The sequence below is a fragment of the Plecotus auritus genome (assembly GCF_963455305.1).
Source record: "Plecotus auritus genome assembly, chromosome: 5".
Lineage (NCBI taxonomy): Eukaryota > Metazoa > Chordata > Mammalia > Chiroptera > Vespertilionidae > Plecotus > Plecotus auritus.
In genome coordinates, this window is record NC_137776.1 from 81,333,918 (window position 1) to 81,350,807 (window position 16,890).

The 16,890-nt window shown below is 42.4% G+C and overlaps 1 protein-coding gene across 1 annotated transcript in view; it reads left to right on the forward strand.

The window, feature by feature from the left end:
- ZRANB3 (zinc finger RANBP2-type containing 3) overlaps positions 1-16,890 on the forward strand; it is a 273,693-nt gene that overhangs the window by 246,956 nt on the left and 9,847 nt on the right. Inside the window, exons 13-17 of the mRNA XM_080670095.1 lie at positions 4,145-4,532; positions 7,776-7,973; positions 9,520-9,611; positions 12,165-12,266; positions 12,982-13,124. Coding sequence (XP_080526221.1) covers positions 4,145-4,532; positions 7,776-7,973; positions 9,520-9,611; positions 12,165-12,266; positions 12,982-13,124 — 923 coding nt within the window. The remainder of the gene's footprint in view (positions 1-4,144; positions 4,533-7,775; positions 7,974-9,519; positions 9,612-12,164; positions 12,267-12,981; positions 13,125-16,890) is intronic.

Sequence of the window (16,890 nt, forward strand, 5' to 3'; positions counted from 1 at the left end):
AGCAAGGATGGAAAGGAAACTAATGAAGAAATCACACAGAGTAGAATAGAAATGGTAAAATGTGAGAAAAGGTGAAGAAAATCATATGATCGGTTCAGAAGCTTTTTGCCTAGTAGGAATTACAAACAGAGGACACAGAGGAAGGAAAAAAAACTCTTAAGAAAATTTCCCAAAGCTAAAGACATGAGATTTTCTGACTGAAAGCACCCACTGAGCACCTAGTAGAATGAATGGAAAACCAGAGTACACACACTAAAGCCACTACTCTCCTGATTTCCTACCTTTTTTACTGTTCCCTTTCTGTTTTCTTCTCAGTATCTCTTCCTCATTCCAGCCTTCATGCTGTTCCTCTGCTTTCCCCTTCCCCCTTTCCTCACTTCCTGCCTCCTCCACGTGTGGTGACATCCAGTCCTGTGACTTTAGCGACCTCTCTATGCCAGTGTTCCCGATGGGTAAACCCAGCTGGCTCTTCCTCTTGAACTCCAGACCTGTTTCCTGACACTTCCCCCTCCCCACACTCCATACCCCAGTACCCCCAGTCCTCACACATGTCAAAAAGTGGGCTTATTTCCTTTTCTCCTTGTGCCTTTTAATGAGCCCAGTTCCTTTCTGTGTTCCCTATTACAGTAACTGAGAATGTCATCACTACAGTGTTACACATCATAAATGAGGAGGCTGGGGTCACTCTGGGCCCTTCCATCTACCTCATCCCGCCCCTTTAATCACTGTCCTATCTGACCTTCTGGTGATAAGCTCCTATGTCCCGAGTTCCCAGGCAGCCCTTCTACTCCTTCATTCTTATGTAGGAAGGGACAGCAAAGGTCATTGGACATCTGAGGAGAAAACCTGTAGCTAAAAAAGGGAACAAAATAATACAAAAATTCATCCTAAGGATAACTTTTTAAAAACTCCAATTAGTAGCCTCAGGTTTGAAATAATATTGCCAATATGAGTAAAATCAATAATATGAAAAAGGAACAGGGAAGAAGAAGGAACTTTTAGAAATTAAAAATATGACTGCCAAAATAAAAAATTCTCTAGAAGGTTCAAAAGATAAAAGAGAGGAAAACTCTGCCCTGGCTGGGTGCCTCAGTGGTTTGGAGCATCATCCTGTACACCAAAAGGTCAAGGGTTTGATCCCTGGTTGGGGGCATGTACAGAAGGCAGCCAACTGATGTTCTCTCTCTCTCTCTCTCTCTCTCTCTCTCTCTCTCTCTCTCTCTCTCTCTCTCCCCCTCTCCCTCTCCCTCTCCCTCTCCCTCTCCCTTTCCCTTCCTCCCTCTCTCCCTCCCTTCCTCCCTCCCTCCCTCCCTCCCTTCCTCCCTCCCTTCCTCTCTCAAAAATCAATCAAAACATCCTTAGCTGAGGACTTAAAATATATATATATATATATATATATATATATATATATATATATATATATATACAGGAAAACTCCAAGAGTTTAGAAAGTAAAAACACCAAAAAAGGAAATATGAGAATAAAAGACATAAATGTCTCGGTCCTCCATTTTGCTAACAGGAATTCCAGAAAAAGAGAAAAGGAATGGAAGAAATTATCAAAGAACAGCAGAAATGTCCACGAGCTAAAGACAATACTATTCAAATTTAAGGTATCCTGAGTGCTGAGCAGAAGGCATGTAGATATAGATGAAACAGATATGCATGAATAAGTGCAGACCATTGACATTGTAGAACACTGGGGATTAAAAGGCCCGGAAAGCGTCTAAAACAAGCAAAAAGCTTTCATCTATAAGGGTACAGCCTCCCCCTCTTCGAATGTTGGAAAAACACTTAAGAATCGTTTGCCCAACGAAACTACTGACTAAGTGTTAGAGCAAAACCAGCTAATTCCAGACATACAGAGACTCAGAGAGCTGACCTCCACCTTAAAATCCTCATCATTTCACTAGCAATAGCTGATGGAATCTGTTCATGTTTGCTGAACATTTGCTAATATTTTCAAAATCCTGCAAGGCCTCTTTGCAGTCCTATTATATGGATAGAACATTTTCTTTAATTTTTTTAATCTTTGTTTCCTCATTTCTTTTGTAAACCCCAAACTCTGTTAAGTCTGCTAATTTCTCTGCTTTTCTCCATCCTTTTCTTATAATTTCCTTTGTGCATTGTTTTAAAAATTTGTCTCATCATTAATTATTTTATTTTTTATATTTTTATCTAAAATATGTACCTTCCACAAGTAATTAGAGAATTTTTATAGTATGTGAAAATGTATAAATAACAGCCTCATAAAATAAAAGTAGTACATTATTGGGGGAGGAACTTTTTTCCTATAATATGTGTTTTAATTTTACTAATATGGGAACAGCCTAAACCTTCCTACCTTCCATTTTTTTTAGAGGGATAGGGGGAGGGGATTGATGTTTAAAAAAAAAGTATGAATATATATATGGTATAATAATAAAATTTGTAACTTTAACCATTTTTAGGTATAGAATTCAGTGGCAGTGCCTCCTAATATTACATTAACAATATTGTGCAACTATCACTACTATTTTCAAATTCTTTCGTTATCTGAACAGAGGCTCTGTAACCAGTTAGCAATAACTCCCCATTTCCCTTCCCCGCAGCCCCCAGTCACCATTTAACGCTCTGTCTCTAAATTTGCTAAACCTTTATATTTTATGCAGCACTACTAAGAATTACAGATTAGATTTTGAAATAATCTCTTTACAGTTTATTATATGGTGCTGTCATTATCTGTAGTATCTGTCCTTGTTATTTATTGCTCCATAACAAAGGACCCCAAAACTTAGTTTCTTCAAGCAGTAATAGTCATATGTTATTTCTGATGGTTTTTATGGGCGAGGAATTCAGCCAGGGGATGGTGGAGATTACCTGTCCTTGCTCCGCGATGCCTGGGGCCTTTGTGGGAAGCCCCCAAGGCTGGGATCTGGAAACCGCTGAAGTCTCCTTCCCTCACATGTCTGACAGTTGATGCCGGCTGTAACCTGGGGGCCTATCTGGGTTGTCACCTTGGACTTCCTCATGTTGTTTCTCCATGTGGCCTGGGCTTTCCCACAACATGGTGGTTGGAGTTCAAAGCATCTCAAGACATAAAGGAGGAGAGGGGTTGCGGGGGGAGAGAGAGAGAGAGACATCGGCCAAATGGAGGCCACACAACCTTCAGTGACCCAGCCTCAGAGGTCATACAGCATCCCTACACTGCATTCTGTTGGTTGAGACAATTACAAAGGTCCACCAAGGCTCAGGTAGGAGGAACACAGATCCTACCCCTAAATGTAATGTGTCAGGGCCACACTGTGAGAAGAGCATGTGAAATGGGGTAAAAATTGGTGTGACCATCTTTGGAAATGCAGACTGCTGCAGTGTGTGTGTGTGTGTTCACAGTGGTATCTAATTCAACCCCAGAAGACTTCTCTGAAATTAATTCCTTTAATGAATCTTAGTTGCTAGCTCATCAGTTGCGAAGGCAGGAACCCTGCTTCCTCTATCAGGAGGTTGCAATTTACACTTTGAAAAGGTGATAAAAAAAACATGAGATGTCGCTGTTGTTAGAAAAGAAAACAAGATAATTATTAAAATGTGTCTGTTAAAGTAGCTGTTCTAATTCTCTTTGGTCAAAAAAAAAACAGTTTAATATGAAAAACATATTTTTTTATGATCATTGTGTTTATAGTTTGGGTGTGATACGTTTCTCTAGGTTCTTTTGATTGACCTGAAATATTTAAACACACAGCACCTTCTTTCCCTGTTTTACATGTGGAACAGATAGTTTATGAAGTACATTTTAGTTATATAAGTCCTGTAGCCCGTTCACCTAACCTCTCCAAAGCGGGAGTGTCCTCCTCTGGAATATGGAAAGACTCATAGTACCTGCCTCACAGATAAGGCGTGAGGATAACAGGCATAAATAGATGTAAAGTGCTTGGCACGTTATAAATGCTAAAATAAAATAAAAATCACATGCAGGAAGTGTATGGATGTGTGAATGATATTCTGCATCTACAAATATATGAAGAGTCCTAGCAAAACGGAAATCATTCCCAACAAGGTACTCAAAAGAGAAAAAACATGGCTCATGAAAGCAGTTTGTCAGGCTGTTTCATTGGGAAGCACATGCTAGATTGCTTGTTAATTTGATAACTGTTTGTTTTTCCTAGTTTGAAAAAGAAAAACAGCACGATATTCGATCTTTCTTTTTACCAAAACCTAAAAAAATGAACTTGAGGACCTCCTGTGATGAATCAAAGCTATTCCATGAGAAAAATACTGTACTCCCACTAGGGCCTGGAAAAATACCTACAAGAGATACCACTGATTTTGAAAACAGTTTTGAACCTGAAGCTAAAAGACGGAAGTCAGTCACCCCCGATGACCGCTGCAGCCCCCCACTGGCGCAGCCGGCCTGGCCCTGGAAAACCACAGCTCTAGCCCAGGCCACCGCCCCAGCCCCTCCCCAAGAGGACTGGCAGTGTGGTTTCTGCACCTACATCAACAATGCATTGCTGCCTTACTGTGAAGTGTGTGGGAATCCTCACGGCAGTGCTGGTGAGTACATGGGGCCCCGGCAGGGGTGTTTCCAGGTAGCCTGTGGTTTTCGAGACCACGGCTGCTTCGTAGGGCAGTGTGACTCGGCACTGCCTTCAGCTTTTAAGCTGGAGGAACAGCTGCACATGAAGTGAATGTATCCCCTTGTGGAATGTGGAAAGCTCCTGGCTCCATCAAGAATGTGGACCCCCAGCGTCCGTGGCCTGGCATTAATTTGGCACAAATGGACATTTGTGATTAATGCCAGCAGGATGTGAATTCAGTGGGCAGGAATAGAAGCTCTGTTGCTATGGCAGCAAATATGCCTGATAGTCATAGACCTGCTGTTTTCTTTACTCAGAGGATAATACTTGATTTTAAAGAAATTATACATTATTTTTATTCAAATAACAAAATAAGCCAGTGTCGCTTCTTTGTCTAGTAAAATATATACTGGGCCATGTTTCTTGCATGACAATCATAGAAATTCCTCTCTAGATCTTTTTAAAGAACCGATTTGATATGTTTTATGAGTTTATTCTTTTTTAAAGCATGTTATTTTAAAAATAGAAATGATAAACATACCTCAGAGTATGTTTTTATAGCATAAGATGCCATTTTCTGATGCTTTGCTTTTGGAATGATTATTAATACCTGGTTGTCTTAAAAAAAAGATCATTCATATGCCTTTTGTTGCCAATTCTCCTGTATGAGAGGTCATTTTTTATGGTAACTCAAAGTACCAAGTTGACAGTTTTGGAACCTGGAAGAAGTCATTTTGTTTTATCAAGTGTAATAACTGTTCACATTTTCTTTTCCATCACATGTGAATTCTCAGAGTATTAACATTAACAAAGACGCAGCTAAGTTGAAGTTGAAACTGCTGTTCCTTCTTGCCTGCCATGCTTCCCTCCGTCTTAGCTTTGATTTGAGAGAAAGTGTAATCAGTAGCCGAGTCTTTCCTCTTTCATTTCTGAGTGTTCCTACCCAAACTGACAAGGCTGCCATCTGGGTGGGTATATTTGTAATGTGGACACCTGTTGTCTGTGAACTAAATTGGAACCACAAGCTTATCCCATATCATCTCTCTCACAATTTGCATTATCTCATTCAATTTCCAACTGCTACAGGCAATAAAAATAAAGTATCTTGTGACTACGAAGTAATGTCAGTTCACATTAAGTACGTAAGTTGAGCGATTTAGCAACAAAAATTATAGTTTAACAGGGTTTTATAGTTCTGATTTTTCTTTGTGATGATACCAAGAGCAACAACGAATGTGACCCATGATTTAATAAGCAAACTCCCAAGCAGTCCAGACAAAAACAAAATGCCTTTTGTGAGCAAGCAACTGTCTGTTCAAAGAGAAACATATACTATACATAACAATGATATTACTGTACATAAAACTTATTATTAGATTTATGTTACTGTAATTTATCATAGTGATTTCCAATCTTAATTTGGATATACCCCAAAAGTATTGAATCACAGAATTATTTCTAATCCATCTAAATTTTTAAGTCCTTGCCTGCTATATAACACTTTGAGGAAATGGTGGAATCCAAAAATCATAGGAGCCGTGTTAGGATATTACATTCCTGTAGAGGTTGCTCATGCAGATTCTAGCACATTAGATGAGATTTGGTACTGTATACTAATGAGCACTAATATTTGCCAACGTGTAACACTTCTCTTGTGCTTTGTTCTTAAAATCGATAGTTTACACTTGACATTTTACAGTTATACACCCAGATTTCTCTCTCACTGAATTCAGATTGGATGTATCCAGTGGTCTCTAATATGTATCTCCACCTGGACGTCTAATGCAAGCATGTCAAACTCAAAGACTAACACGGGCCAAATAAACAAGGTTTAAGTTTATGTGGGCCGCAAAAAAACAAAAGCTTCAATTTTCATAGAAACGTAGGTTTATTTCGATAGACATGTGAATACAAAGTGCTGAAATAAATGAGTCATCGTTAACATAAAATAATAGAACATTTTAATAAAAATTAATATTTTTTCTTGAACATTAACTTACCAGACACTGAATAACTGCACAAATTAATAAGCATAATGCAAATAAACCTATTTTTCTTGTTCTCCGAAAGCGAAATACTTCCTGTTGCGCACACCAAACAAGTCAGTCCAAGACTAATGATGTGACAATCGGCTGCTAAAATATTTGCTGCTAGTATTAGTGGAGAGAAATGGTGTGCCTGCGCATAAGGTGCGTAAGGGAAATGGATGCAACATGATTATAGTAATCAGTCATTAGCGAATGTTGTAGTCCATTATTAATAATTATGTGTAACAGGATATTGTAAAAATTAAGTTACAAAATTTTGATTAAAACATTTCTTATATACCATTATATTGGCTGGGCCGCAAAAATATTCCTTGTGGGCAGCATGCAGCCCGAGAGCCGCGAGTTTGACATGCTTGGTCTAATGGTTACCTCAAGTTTAGCATGTCCAAAGTGTAATTGTTGATTCACCACCAACACCCAAATCTTCTCTTCCTCTATCTTACCTATATCATGCTAAAAACCTAGGCAGCATTCTTGATTCCTTTCTCTCCTCCCACACTTGATCCATCAGATTCTCCTGGTGTGGCCTCTAAAATATATCCTGATTCCGGCCACTTTATCTTATTACTACTACCCACTGAAATCCACCATTTTCTCTCTCTCATACCTCAGTGGCCTGTCTACTATTCTCCCTTGTGGCTGTTCTCTATACAGCAGCCAGAGTGAGCCTTTAAAGACTTAGGTCAATGTCTTCCTTTGCCTAAAACCCTCTAATACCTTCTAGCTACAGGTAGAATCTAACCCAAGAATATAGACCCGGGGCCAGGCTTCCTAGACTCATGGACAGCTCTCAGCTCAAATGGGGCTCTTCCTAGAGCTTGGCCCTGCTGACCATCCCCTTACTTACAAAACCCTGTTTTACCTGAAAAGGCCCTATTTACTTGTTTACCTGCCTATTGTCTATCTCTGCCACTTAGATGGAATCTCCAGGGAGTGGGGATGCATCTGTCTTGTCCTTGCTTACTCTCCAGCACCTAGTGTAGAACTTGGTATTTAGTGTCTTCTAATACATGTTTCCAGAGGATGAGCAAACATTGGTGACTTTGTTTCTTTCTATAAGAACTACTGTGACTTTTTTAAACTTTCCTTTTCAAACTGGGCTTAGAGTAAATAATGACTTTATCTAATGTATGTATAAATTATTTGTCTGATTTTTATAATTCTACAAATAGATAGGCTACATTATACCCAGGATAAAAACAAAAATGAGAAAGATGATTCTCAGAAAGACACGTCCAAAAACATTTGCACTAATTCTGACGATGAAAAACGAGTGCTTGTACAGACAGAACCGGAACCGTTGGCTGAGAGCAAGGAAGAAATATCAAAAATCGGGAGAGATGATGGACTCGCGCCCCCGCCAGGTGATGGTAAGTTTGCTCCAGTTTCCATTGTCCAAATAATACCCAGGTGCTTAGACACATGATGTTATTAGTAGATTTGTGATCACTACCTGGTTCTGGGTTCCTCGTATTCTCATTTATATTAAAAATGTAAGCCACACACTTAAACACCAGGTAGTGGGGAGAGCAGAGCTGCTGGCACTCAGGCATCACCAGAGAGCAGAACCAGCATCTGGCTGCCCGCCTCAGCCCCGCCCCTTCACACAGTGGCCAGGTCCATTCACACAGCAGCCCGGGCCCCTTCACGCAGCGACCCACGCCCAGCAACTGGGTGGTGTGGATGTTTGGGAGGTTCTTTGGGGCCAAATGGTAAGATTGACAGATTATTAACAGCTATTAGCAGATAATTAATTCTTTACGTATGAATTTCTTTTAAAAGCCTACAACTAATTGACATATTTCAAATTTAGGGTTTGGGGTTTTGTGTGTTTTTGGTAAAGAAAATTTTTCTGAGGAACATAATTTCAAGACTGCATGAGTCAAGTGATCACTTTGTTAAGGATGTAAATGTTGAATAACTATGTTGTATACCGGAGACTAATATAATGTATATTAACTATAGTTTAATTTTTTATAAAAGACTATATGAATCACGACTGCACTTGGAGCCAGCCACATAGTGTTTCAGATTTATTTGCTTTTGGGTTGATTCCACTTATTATTTATAGCTGTAATAGTTGGCAAATACTAGTCTATATGTCATGCATCACTATCTTTATGGGCCAGCTGGCAAGAGATTGTGAATGCCTTGGAGTTATTTATTTTCTTTGTTATTCAGTTTGTGACCATAGTAACTCACTGGACTAAGTCCTCTTGCTAATGGCGTGGACTTGGGCAAGTGAATGTGCCTCAGTTTCCCCCTCTAAATAATCCACTACTTATTTCTGAGAGGTATTAATATATGTGTTTAGACCAGTGCATGAAACATGGTAAGTACTTGGTAAGTGTTAACTATAATTATTATTTAGGTCAGCATTGATAACCCTGTCTTTCCTACAGAATACATTGGTCAGTGGAACTGAGAAAGGAATAAATGAAAAGAGATTATGAGGAGAGAAGGTGTCCACTCATTTCCCTTTGTGAATGTGAGGTGAAGTCACAGGGAATCAGGCACTTACGGGGCCCTCACGGGATGGTATTGTTGCTGCTGATCAAGACGGTGCCCTTTCAGCCTCCACTTAAATCAGCTCTAGCAAAAGTCTAGATGCCAGACTCCTTCACTCGTGGTGGCAGGAAATGCTCCCTTAGGCCTGACTTGTAACTGCCCAGCTCTTTCTGAAGGTGTTTCTTTCTTCCTGGGTCACTAGCAAAAGTGCAGAGCCGCTGGTGCTGTGGAGGCCATGCTCCGAGCTGCCTCCCTGCGTCCTGTTCAGGCCCAGGCACATGCTCTCCATCACAGATGTTGATATACTTGGTAAACTGGTTCATCATGCCAGCCCACAGAAGACTGAAATAAACTATTTTGGATTGAGGGTAGATGAGCCTTCAGGTTCTCTTTCATCTCCTTGATTAGAACAATCGAAGTGCGCAGACCCTCAGCCAGTGTACAGCACCCTAATGTTTCGTGCAAGTAGGAACACCGACCGGATTCACCTCTACACCAAGGTAAGCATCATGCCGGTTAGGTGGCTTGAATCATTTTTCATGTTTCAATGAGATGTTTAATTTTATTAACTAAGAGATTGGCACCTAGTTCCTTTTCTCCTTAAAGCTAGTCCTCAAATCCCAATGGTAAGTCAGAGAGGCAACCAGCATAGTAGTCAGGAGCCCAGATGTCAGCACCAGAGCCTTAGCTCAGATCTGTGACTAGCTGGGAGTCTTAGACACCTTACTTCATTGCTCTGTGTCTCAGTTTCCTCCACTGTAATATGTGGAAAGGAGCTGTACAAGGATAAAAGGAGCTGATTCCTGCAAAGCACTCGGCACAGTGCCAGCCACAGTGCACTCTCATAAAATACCAGCTCCTGCCCTGACCACTTGTAGCAGCAGCGACAGTAGCGTCTCTACCGAGCCTCCGCCTGCCCATCTGTTCACTGAACTCCATGCGATGTCATGAAAGGATTGCTCAGGTTCCTGCCAGAGCCTAGGCTGGTGGGGCTCAAACTTTTATCTCAGGACCTCTTTGCACTCCTAAATTCATTGAGGACCCCAAAGAGCTTTTGTTTATGTGGCTTGTATCTATTGATATTTACTATATCTAAAATTAAAATGGAAACACTTAAAAATATTCATTTATTGTTTTATTTAAGAGTAGCCATAATGTAAATATACATATTTATATCAGTAGAATATTTTCATGAAAAATAATTATCTTTTCCAAAACAAAAATAATATTTAATGAACATTTACATTTGTAGCAATTTTCTCTAAAGTCTTAATAGAAGACAGTGGGATTCCCAGATCTGCCTGTGCATGGAAAGCCACTGTACAGTTGTGACATAACGAAAATGAAAAAGGCAAAGTCATGTTTTACTGTTTTTACATCAACTCTTTTGACGTGTGGATCCTCAGAAAAGAGCTGGGGGCCATGTGAGAACCCTTAGCCTAGGTTAACTGGTCTGAATATTTGAGGAAAAATTGCTGAAATTATGAATAATTTTGTTTGGACTACAGTTTCAAATTTCTGATCTGTATAAGTATAAGAAAATGATATTTATAACTTTTTAAACTCATGGGCCAATTTACCGGAAGAATGCCTTTTTAAAGATAACTTACGTTGGAGCTACGCAAACTCAGTGCCATGTTATCTACTACACCAAATATAGATATAGACAGATGGCGCTCCATGTAATAATTTTCAGTTCTAACTGAAGATTAGAAGAGCTGGATAGAAGAGCAGGAGGTGGGGAGAATCGTGAATACAAAGTCGCCAAGCAGCCTCCTCATCGGCCCACAACCTCTGTCCTGGGGCCACACCGGGAGAGGGACCCCAGACAAAGCCAAGCAGTCAGCAGCACTCCTCTGACGGCTGGACTCCAGGCCTAGACCTGGGAGGAGCGTCACGGGTGCCTCTGCTCACCCAGGCAGTCCTGAGCCTGAACCACCCTCGCCCCCTCGGGAGCGAACGCCAGGCCACGCCTCTCTGACCATCACGTGGGAGCAACAGGGAACTGACCCCAGGTGGGCTTGAGGGTCAAGAAGCCAAAAGTTGGACACCGGGCAGAGCACACAGGAATTCAGAAGCCCTTAGCTCGTTACCCATCTTTCTCTGTGCAGTGGAAGCTGTGCTTCCTGAATCATCTGCTTAGTGGTTCTCCCCTTCGGGTGGAGGTGGGGGAGAACCTGCCAGCTCTTGGCAGAGGCACAGGGGCCGGCTGCCAGGCCAGGTGCAGCCATGGCCTCGCCATCCCTCCTGGCTCGGCTACCAGCCTGACAGAGTGGCCACCTCCTGTTCTTGACATCTCTCTTAGCAGTTTCCAGTGCATTTGTACGACTACTCTAAATACGTGCCCCTTAACCATAAAACATTTTTCAGTTATTTTCTACGAGACCCAAAGCAGATGAAATGCTAGCAGGTCTTTTCACAGCTACAGCAGAGTTGAGATGAAATCTTTCCTTTTGACCTTCGAAGAGCCAAAGTAGTATCTGGATAAAAACTCAGCTCGCTGCCTAAAAGAACACCGCTTAAAATGAAAAGCAGTAACAGCTATTCAGCCATTTATGTCATTATCATGTAACTCTAAAGAACTGTCCTTACAGCCAGAATCCCAAGTCTGATTGAGTTTAGAATAACAATTATGTATCTAAACTTTGAATCCGCAGGTAATTTCTTTTTGTGTTTTTTCCCAAAGCAATTGTGGGAGCTGGAGCGCTTTCTTTTAGCAGAGAGAGTTAGAATATGATTTGACTCTTGTTGCTGTATTTTCACATGCAGAGATTCTTCTCCCCCTTTATAAAGAAGTACTTCCTGCTCCAGCCTTGTGTTTAGCTGGCTACCCCTCTGCATGGTATTTTCCCTGAGCAGTGAATGCACTGTGGCATTCAGAGGGCCCCGGGGAGCCTTCCTCCCTCCTCCTCTCAGCGTCATTTCTGGGGGGCTTTGTGGGTGGGATCTTGGGAGACTGGGCTATTATGTCATAATACAGTTCTTTACTTTTAAAATAATTATGGTGCCTACAGACAAAATGGATTAACAATGCCTTCGTAATCTATAATCAGGATGGAAACCAGATGAACTGCAATTTCATTCCTTTGGATATAAAATTAGACCTTTGGGAAGATTTACCAACAAGCTTTGAGCTGAAACAAAATCGCTCCCTGGTAAGAATAGTTCTGTGAATTTGTTGTAAATTAAAATCTGAGTAATGTTAATGACCATTTGGAGTGTAATAAAAGCGGAGCACTCGTGGCCTGTTGCAGAATTCCCATCACCGGCCGTGCCTGCAAGTTACCCCGCTGCTCAAACTATATATGAGCTCCGTTTCCTTAGTGAGTGAGCACACCCAGGTTGCTGCTTCTGTGGATTGAGTCATCCTCACATTTAATGCCTCATTCACAGGAGTAGCAACGTGATAGTTGTATCTGTCAGGTCACACTTTACCTATGAAGACTCAGTTCTAACCTGGCAGGTTCTGGGAGCGGAGATGAGACCATGCTGGGTGACTCGATTCCGTGTGAGAGCACCAGCCTGCAGTGCAGGCCACACACCTGTCAGGGAGGCCTCAGTGCTCACCTGTGGCCCGTTTCCCTCACTGAGCACATTGCTGCAGCTGATCCCTGTGTGCCAGGGACGTGTACCAGGTGCCCTGAAACGTGCCTGCAGAGTCTCTGGACCAGGAGACGCCTACAGAACTGGCCGTAGGTGGTTCACGAGAAAGATATGAACCATCAAACCGAAGAAAGCCTTCACTATACTCCAAGAAGCCTGTTTGGGGTATAATAGCACCTCAGTGGCTCGGCGCTGTAAGTAGCCCCACTTCAAAAGAAGGTGTGCGGTGCGCTGTGTGCACTGCTTTCACCTCTTATCTCCCGGCAGATTTTGCGGTTTGTGCGCGAATGGAGCGGCCTCACGGCCATGAAGCAGAGGGTGGTCAGGAGGAGCGGGCAGCTGTTCTGCAGCCCAGCTCTGGCATTCGAAGAGGCCACAAAGCAACAGACCAAACCAAATAGCACAAAAAGGTATGGGCGGTCCTTCTCTTTCTATTTTGTATTTTATGACTTGGCATGGTTAGTTCTTAGCGGGGAGGAGTGATTTGAGGCATTTATGTAACCACTAAAGAAATCCAAGATTCGGTTGTCCGTTCTTCTCAACATGAGTCGCACTCACCCAGCCCGGGACCCTTGCTCACAGGAAGACATTTCCCTGCGAGGACAGCAGGACACGCCTCTGGGCCCATTTGCCCTGCATCCCGGCCGTGGGTCTCGGTGCCATGCACAAGGGAGCTGGTTCTGGTGGCCGCACCACCACCCAGGTGGTGGAGGTAACTGTTATGCCTGTGGTTGCAAACGAAATGAAAGGAGAGGTTAGGCATCTCGTGTTTGCAGCTGTTTGCCTCTGTCATCACAGATGATAATCTCTGTACATGTACTTTCCTTTCTTGGCATCATAATCATCTCTGCCTCACTTAGGTCTCATGTCCCCTTGTGTGATCCCACTCTCTGTAGAGTCTTTCCTCAGCATGAAGCAGGTTCCGGGAAGGGCAGGCGGCTATGTGCTGCCCTCTCTTGCTCTGAAGAGATCGCAAAGCACCAATGGCCACAAGGCAGAAAAACCCCATGGCCCTTGCTGTCTCCATACACCTGTAACTCCTACACCCCACATTCCATCGTTTTGTGATCTCTGGCCTTTCCTATGCACACAGGTGAAAAAAATTCACCAATGGTTTAGGAGAGGATGTAGTTGATTAAATAAATTATATCCCCACACAGTGAAAATCTCTTCAGCTGTTTCAGCATATGGCATGTGGTATATTCATATGGGAGAACAAGGAATGACACTTGTGATAATTCCTTAAGGGTATATATAAAAAGGATGGAGACACAGATATATTAACAGCTGTTATTGACATAGAAAGTGTCTGGAAGGATACCTCAGAAAAACTTCCCAGAGGTTTCTCTAGGACAGAGGTTCCAGCTGGGGCCAGTTTTACCCCCAGGGTGACAACTTTTAGTTTGTCAAAATCAGGGGACACCGTAGGGGAACACCTAGCGGCCAGAGGCCTGGGGTATTGATAACAATCCTGCAGTGAGCAGCACTGCACTCCCCAGCAAAGCGTTTTCTGTTTCAAAGTGTCAGGAGTGCCACCACTGAGCGATCTTGCTGTAGACCACAGATTAGGGGACTTGTGGAGATGGTAGGGACTTTGTACTTTACTCCAGGATCACAAACTAATGATGAAAACAAAGCAGGAACCGTAAATGAGCGAATGAGGTCAGGTGTAAAACTAGAAAAAGATGGGGCAGGAGATGGAACTGTGGCAAATTGTAAAGTGCATAACCCATCTAACATCATTTAAATTCAGATTTAAAAATAAAATACTGTATGACTCTGCTGAGTTGGTTTATTTATGAGCTGCCAGTTTTGGACTCTTGCCTAATGTCTTCTGTACTGAATTTTTCTCAGGAGCATATATTACTTTATATAAAAAATACATTTAAAATATGTGTGTGTTTATACATATGCACAACTACACATACATATATGCACACACATATAACAAAAAGCATGATGCCTATTTTATTGTTCTCAATACTTCTTCCAGTCCTCTCCATTTTCTCATTTTTATAACCATAGTCAGAGTTAATCACAGCCATTTCTAGTTTCTCCTCCATCAGACATGGATGACCACTCAAAGAACCTCCTGAGAAAGATAACTGGTCAGGCTAAAAGCAAGTCATAAAATTGATACAAACCAAAATTACTTATAAAATTACTAGAGGCCTGGCGCTCAAAATTCATGCACAGGACCAGCCCATAGGCCTGGCCTGTGATCAGGGCCATCTTTCCCGGCTGTCAGCAGCCGGCCCGGCCCCCCGCTGCCACCCACCCCTGGTTCCCTGTTCCCCATCAGGCGTTTGGGGCCTGCAGGCTGGGGGCAGCTCCTGCGTTGAGTGTCTGCCCCCTGGTGGTCAGTGTGGGTCGTAGCAACCAGTCGTTCTGCCATTTGGTTGATTTGCATATTACCCTTTTATTATATAGGATGTGCAGTGATATCTTATAGATATCACTTGTGTTAACAAGCAGCAGAGTAAGTCGTTGGACTTGTGTTTTTAAGAGCTCACTCTGGCAGCAGTTGGAAGGGTAGATTGAAAGGGTGATACTCGAGTTGGGGAGACGAGTTGAGTTAGTTTTCTGTTGCTACCATGACAAATTATCACAAACTCAGTGGCTTAAAGCAACAGTGGTTTATCATCTTGGGGTTTTATAAGTCGAAGCCTGAGTTTCTCTGCTGGTTTCTCTGCTCTGCATTTTATAAAGCTGAGGTCAAGATGTGGGCCAGCTGGGCTCTACTGATAGTCTGGAAAGGATCCATTGCTTATTCAGGTGGCTGACAGCATTCACTTCCTTGTGGTTGTAGGACTTAGGTTTCCTTGCTGGCTCTCAGCTGGGGGGGTGTCGCTCTTAGCTTCTAGAGGCTTCTTCCTAGTTCGAGCACAAGGATCCTTACATCTCAGGACCAGCAAAGTTGTGTGAACTCCTTGTGCTTGGAATTATTCCCTATCTTAAAGTCAGCTGATTAGTAAATTTCATTTCATCTGCTAAGTCCCTTTACAGCATTACCTACATGCGTTATTGATTGGATACTGGGGACAGGAATCCTAGGGAGATGTCTTTAAAATTCTACCTACCACATAAATTAAAAAGACTATTGTAGTAGACTTGGAAAGAACAAAAGATGAGGACTTTTTATGAAGTCATTAGCAATGGGAATGGAGAAAAGAAAATGAAGAGCAGTCATTCATTAGAGAGGGAGGGCTCCAGGGAAACTGACTTAGCAGAGCATGACAATGAATTGTGTCCCCTTAGAGGGGCGGTACTTTGAGGAAGCATGCCGATCTCACCATGGAACCCCACTAAGTCCCAGTAAAGTGGAGTGACCATGTCTCTCTGAAAGCAGATGTGAAGGGCAGGGCTGCGCAGCAGCACTGAGTGGAAGTCTGTGTGAGGACGGTTAGACACGGGACGCCTTTCCCCCACTGTCCTCCCAGTTGCCTTTCTAGAGAAATGGAACCAAGGTTGGCATCAGGCTCAGTGTGTTTCCACATTCTTCACTCAACTTCCAGATCACCAGCAGCCACATTTTATTTCCTAGGCAGAAGATTCGTCTGAAAAAAAATGGAATGGCCTTAGAATAAAGACAAATAGGTACTGATTTTTAGGAGTTCCCCCCCAAAAGCAATGGCTAAATCCCCAATTAGATTACCGTCCAGTGCTGTCCACCAGTTTTCAGGCTCATCGAAGCTCAGGGCCTGCAGTCAGCTTTTGAGCAGCTCACTCTTCAGTGTGATTAGAAGCCAAGGTCACCAGCCATTGTTTCGGTTCCTAAGTGAGTTCCCATTCGGCAGAGGCAGACCTGGTTCAGTTGGAGCCCTGTTGAGTTTAGGATGCCAACTAGTTATCCTCCAGCCACAGCTGATCTCCAAAGCTGGTGGGCAATCTGGAGCCAGCAGTGTTTCATTGGTGTGGACCACTTTCAACACACTCACTCCTCTCTTCTTACAAAACTTGCCATCCTCTGCCGTAGCCCCATTCAGGAAGTATGTAGCAGACAACATTCTTCCTTTCCTATTTGTCAAAATTGGGATTTACCATAATCCTTTTGAGAGTTGATATACTTACATGAACTTCATAGCAAACCTCAGTGGAAAATTAAATATTGCTAACTCACAACTATGTTTGAAAAGTTATCCCCTACCCCCTCCATTTGGAGTTGATAGATCTGTT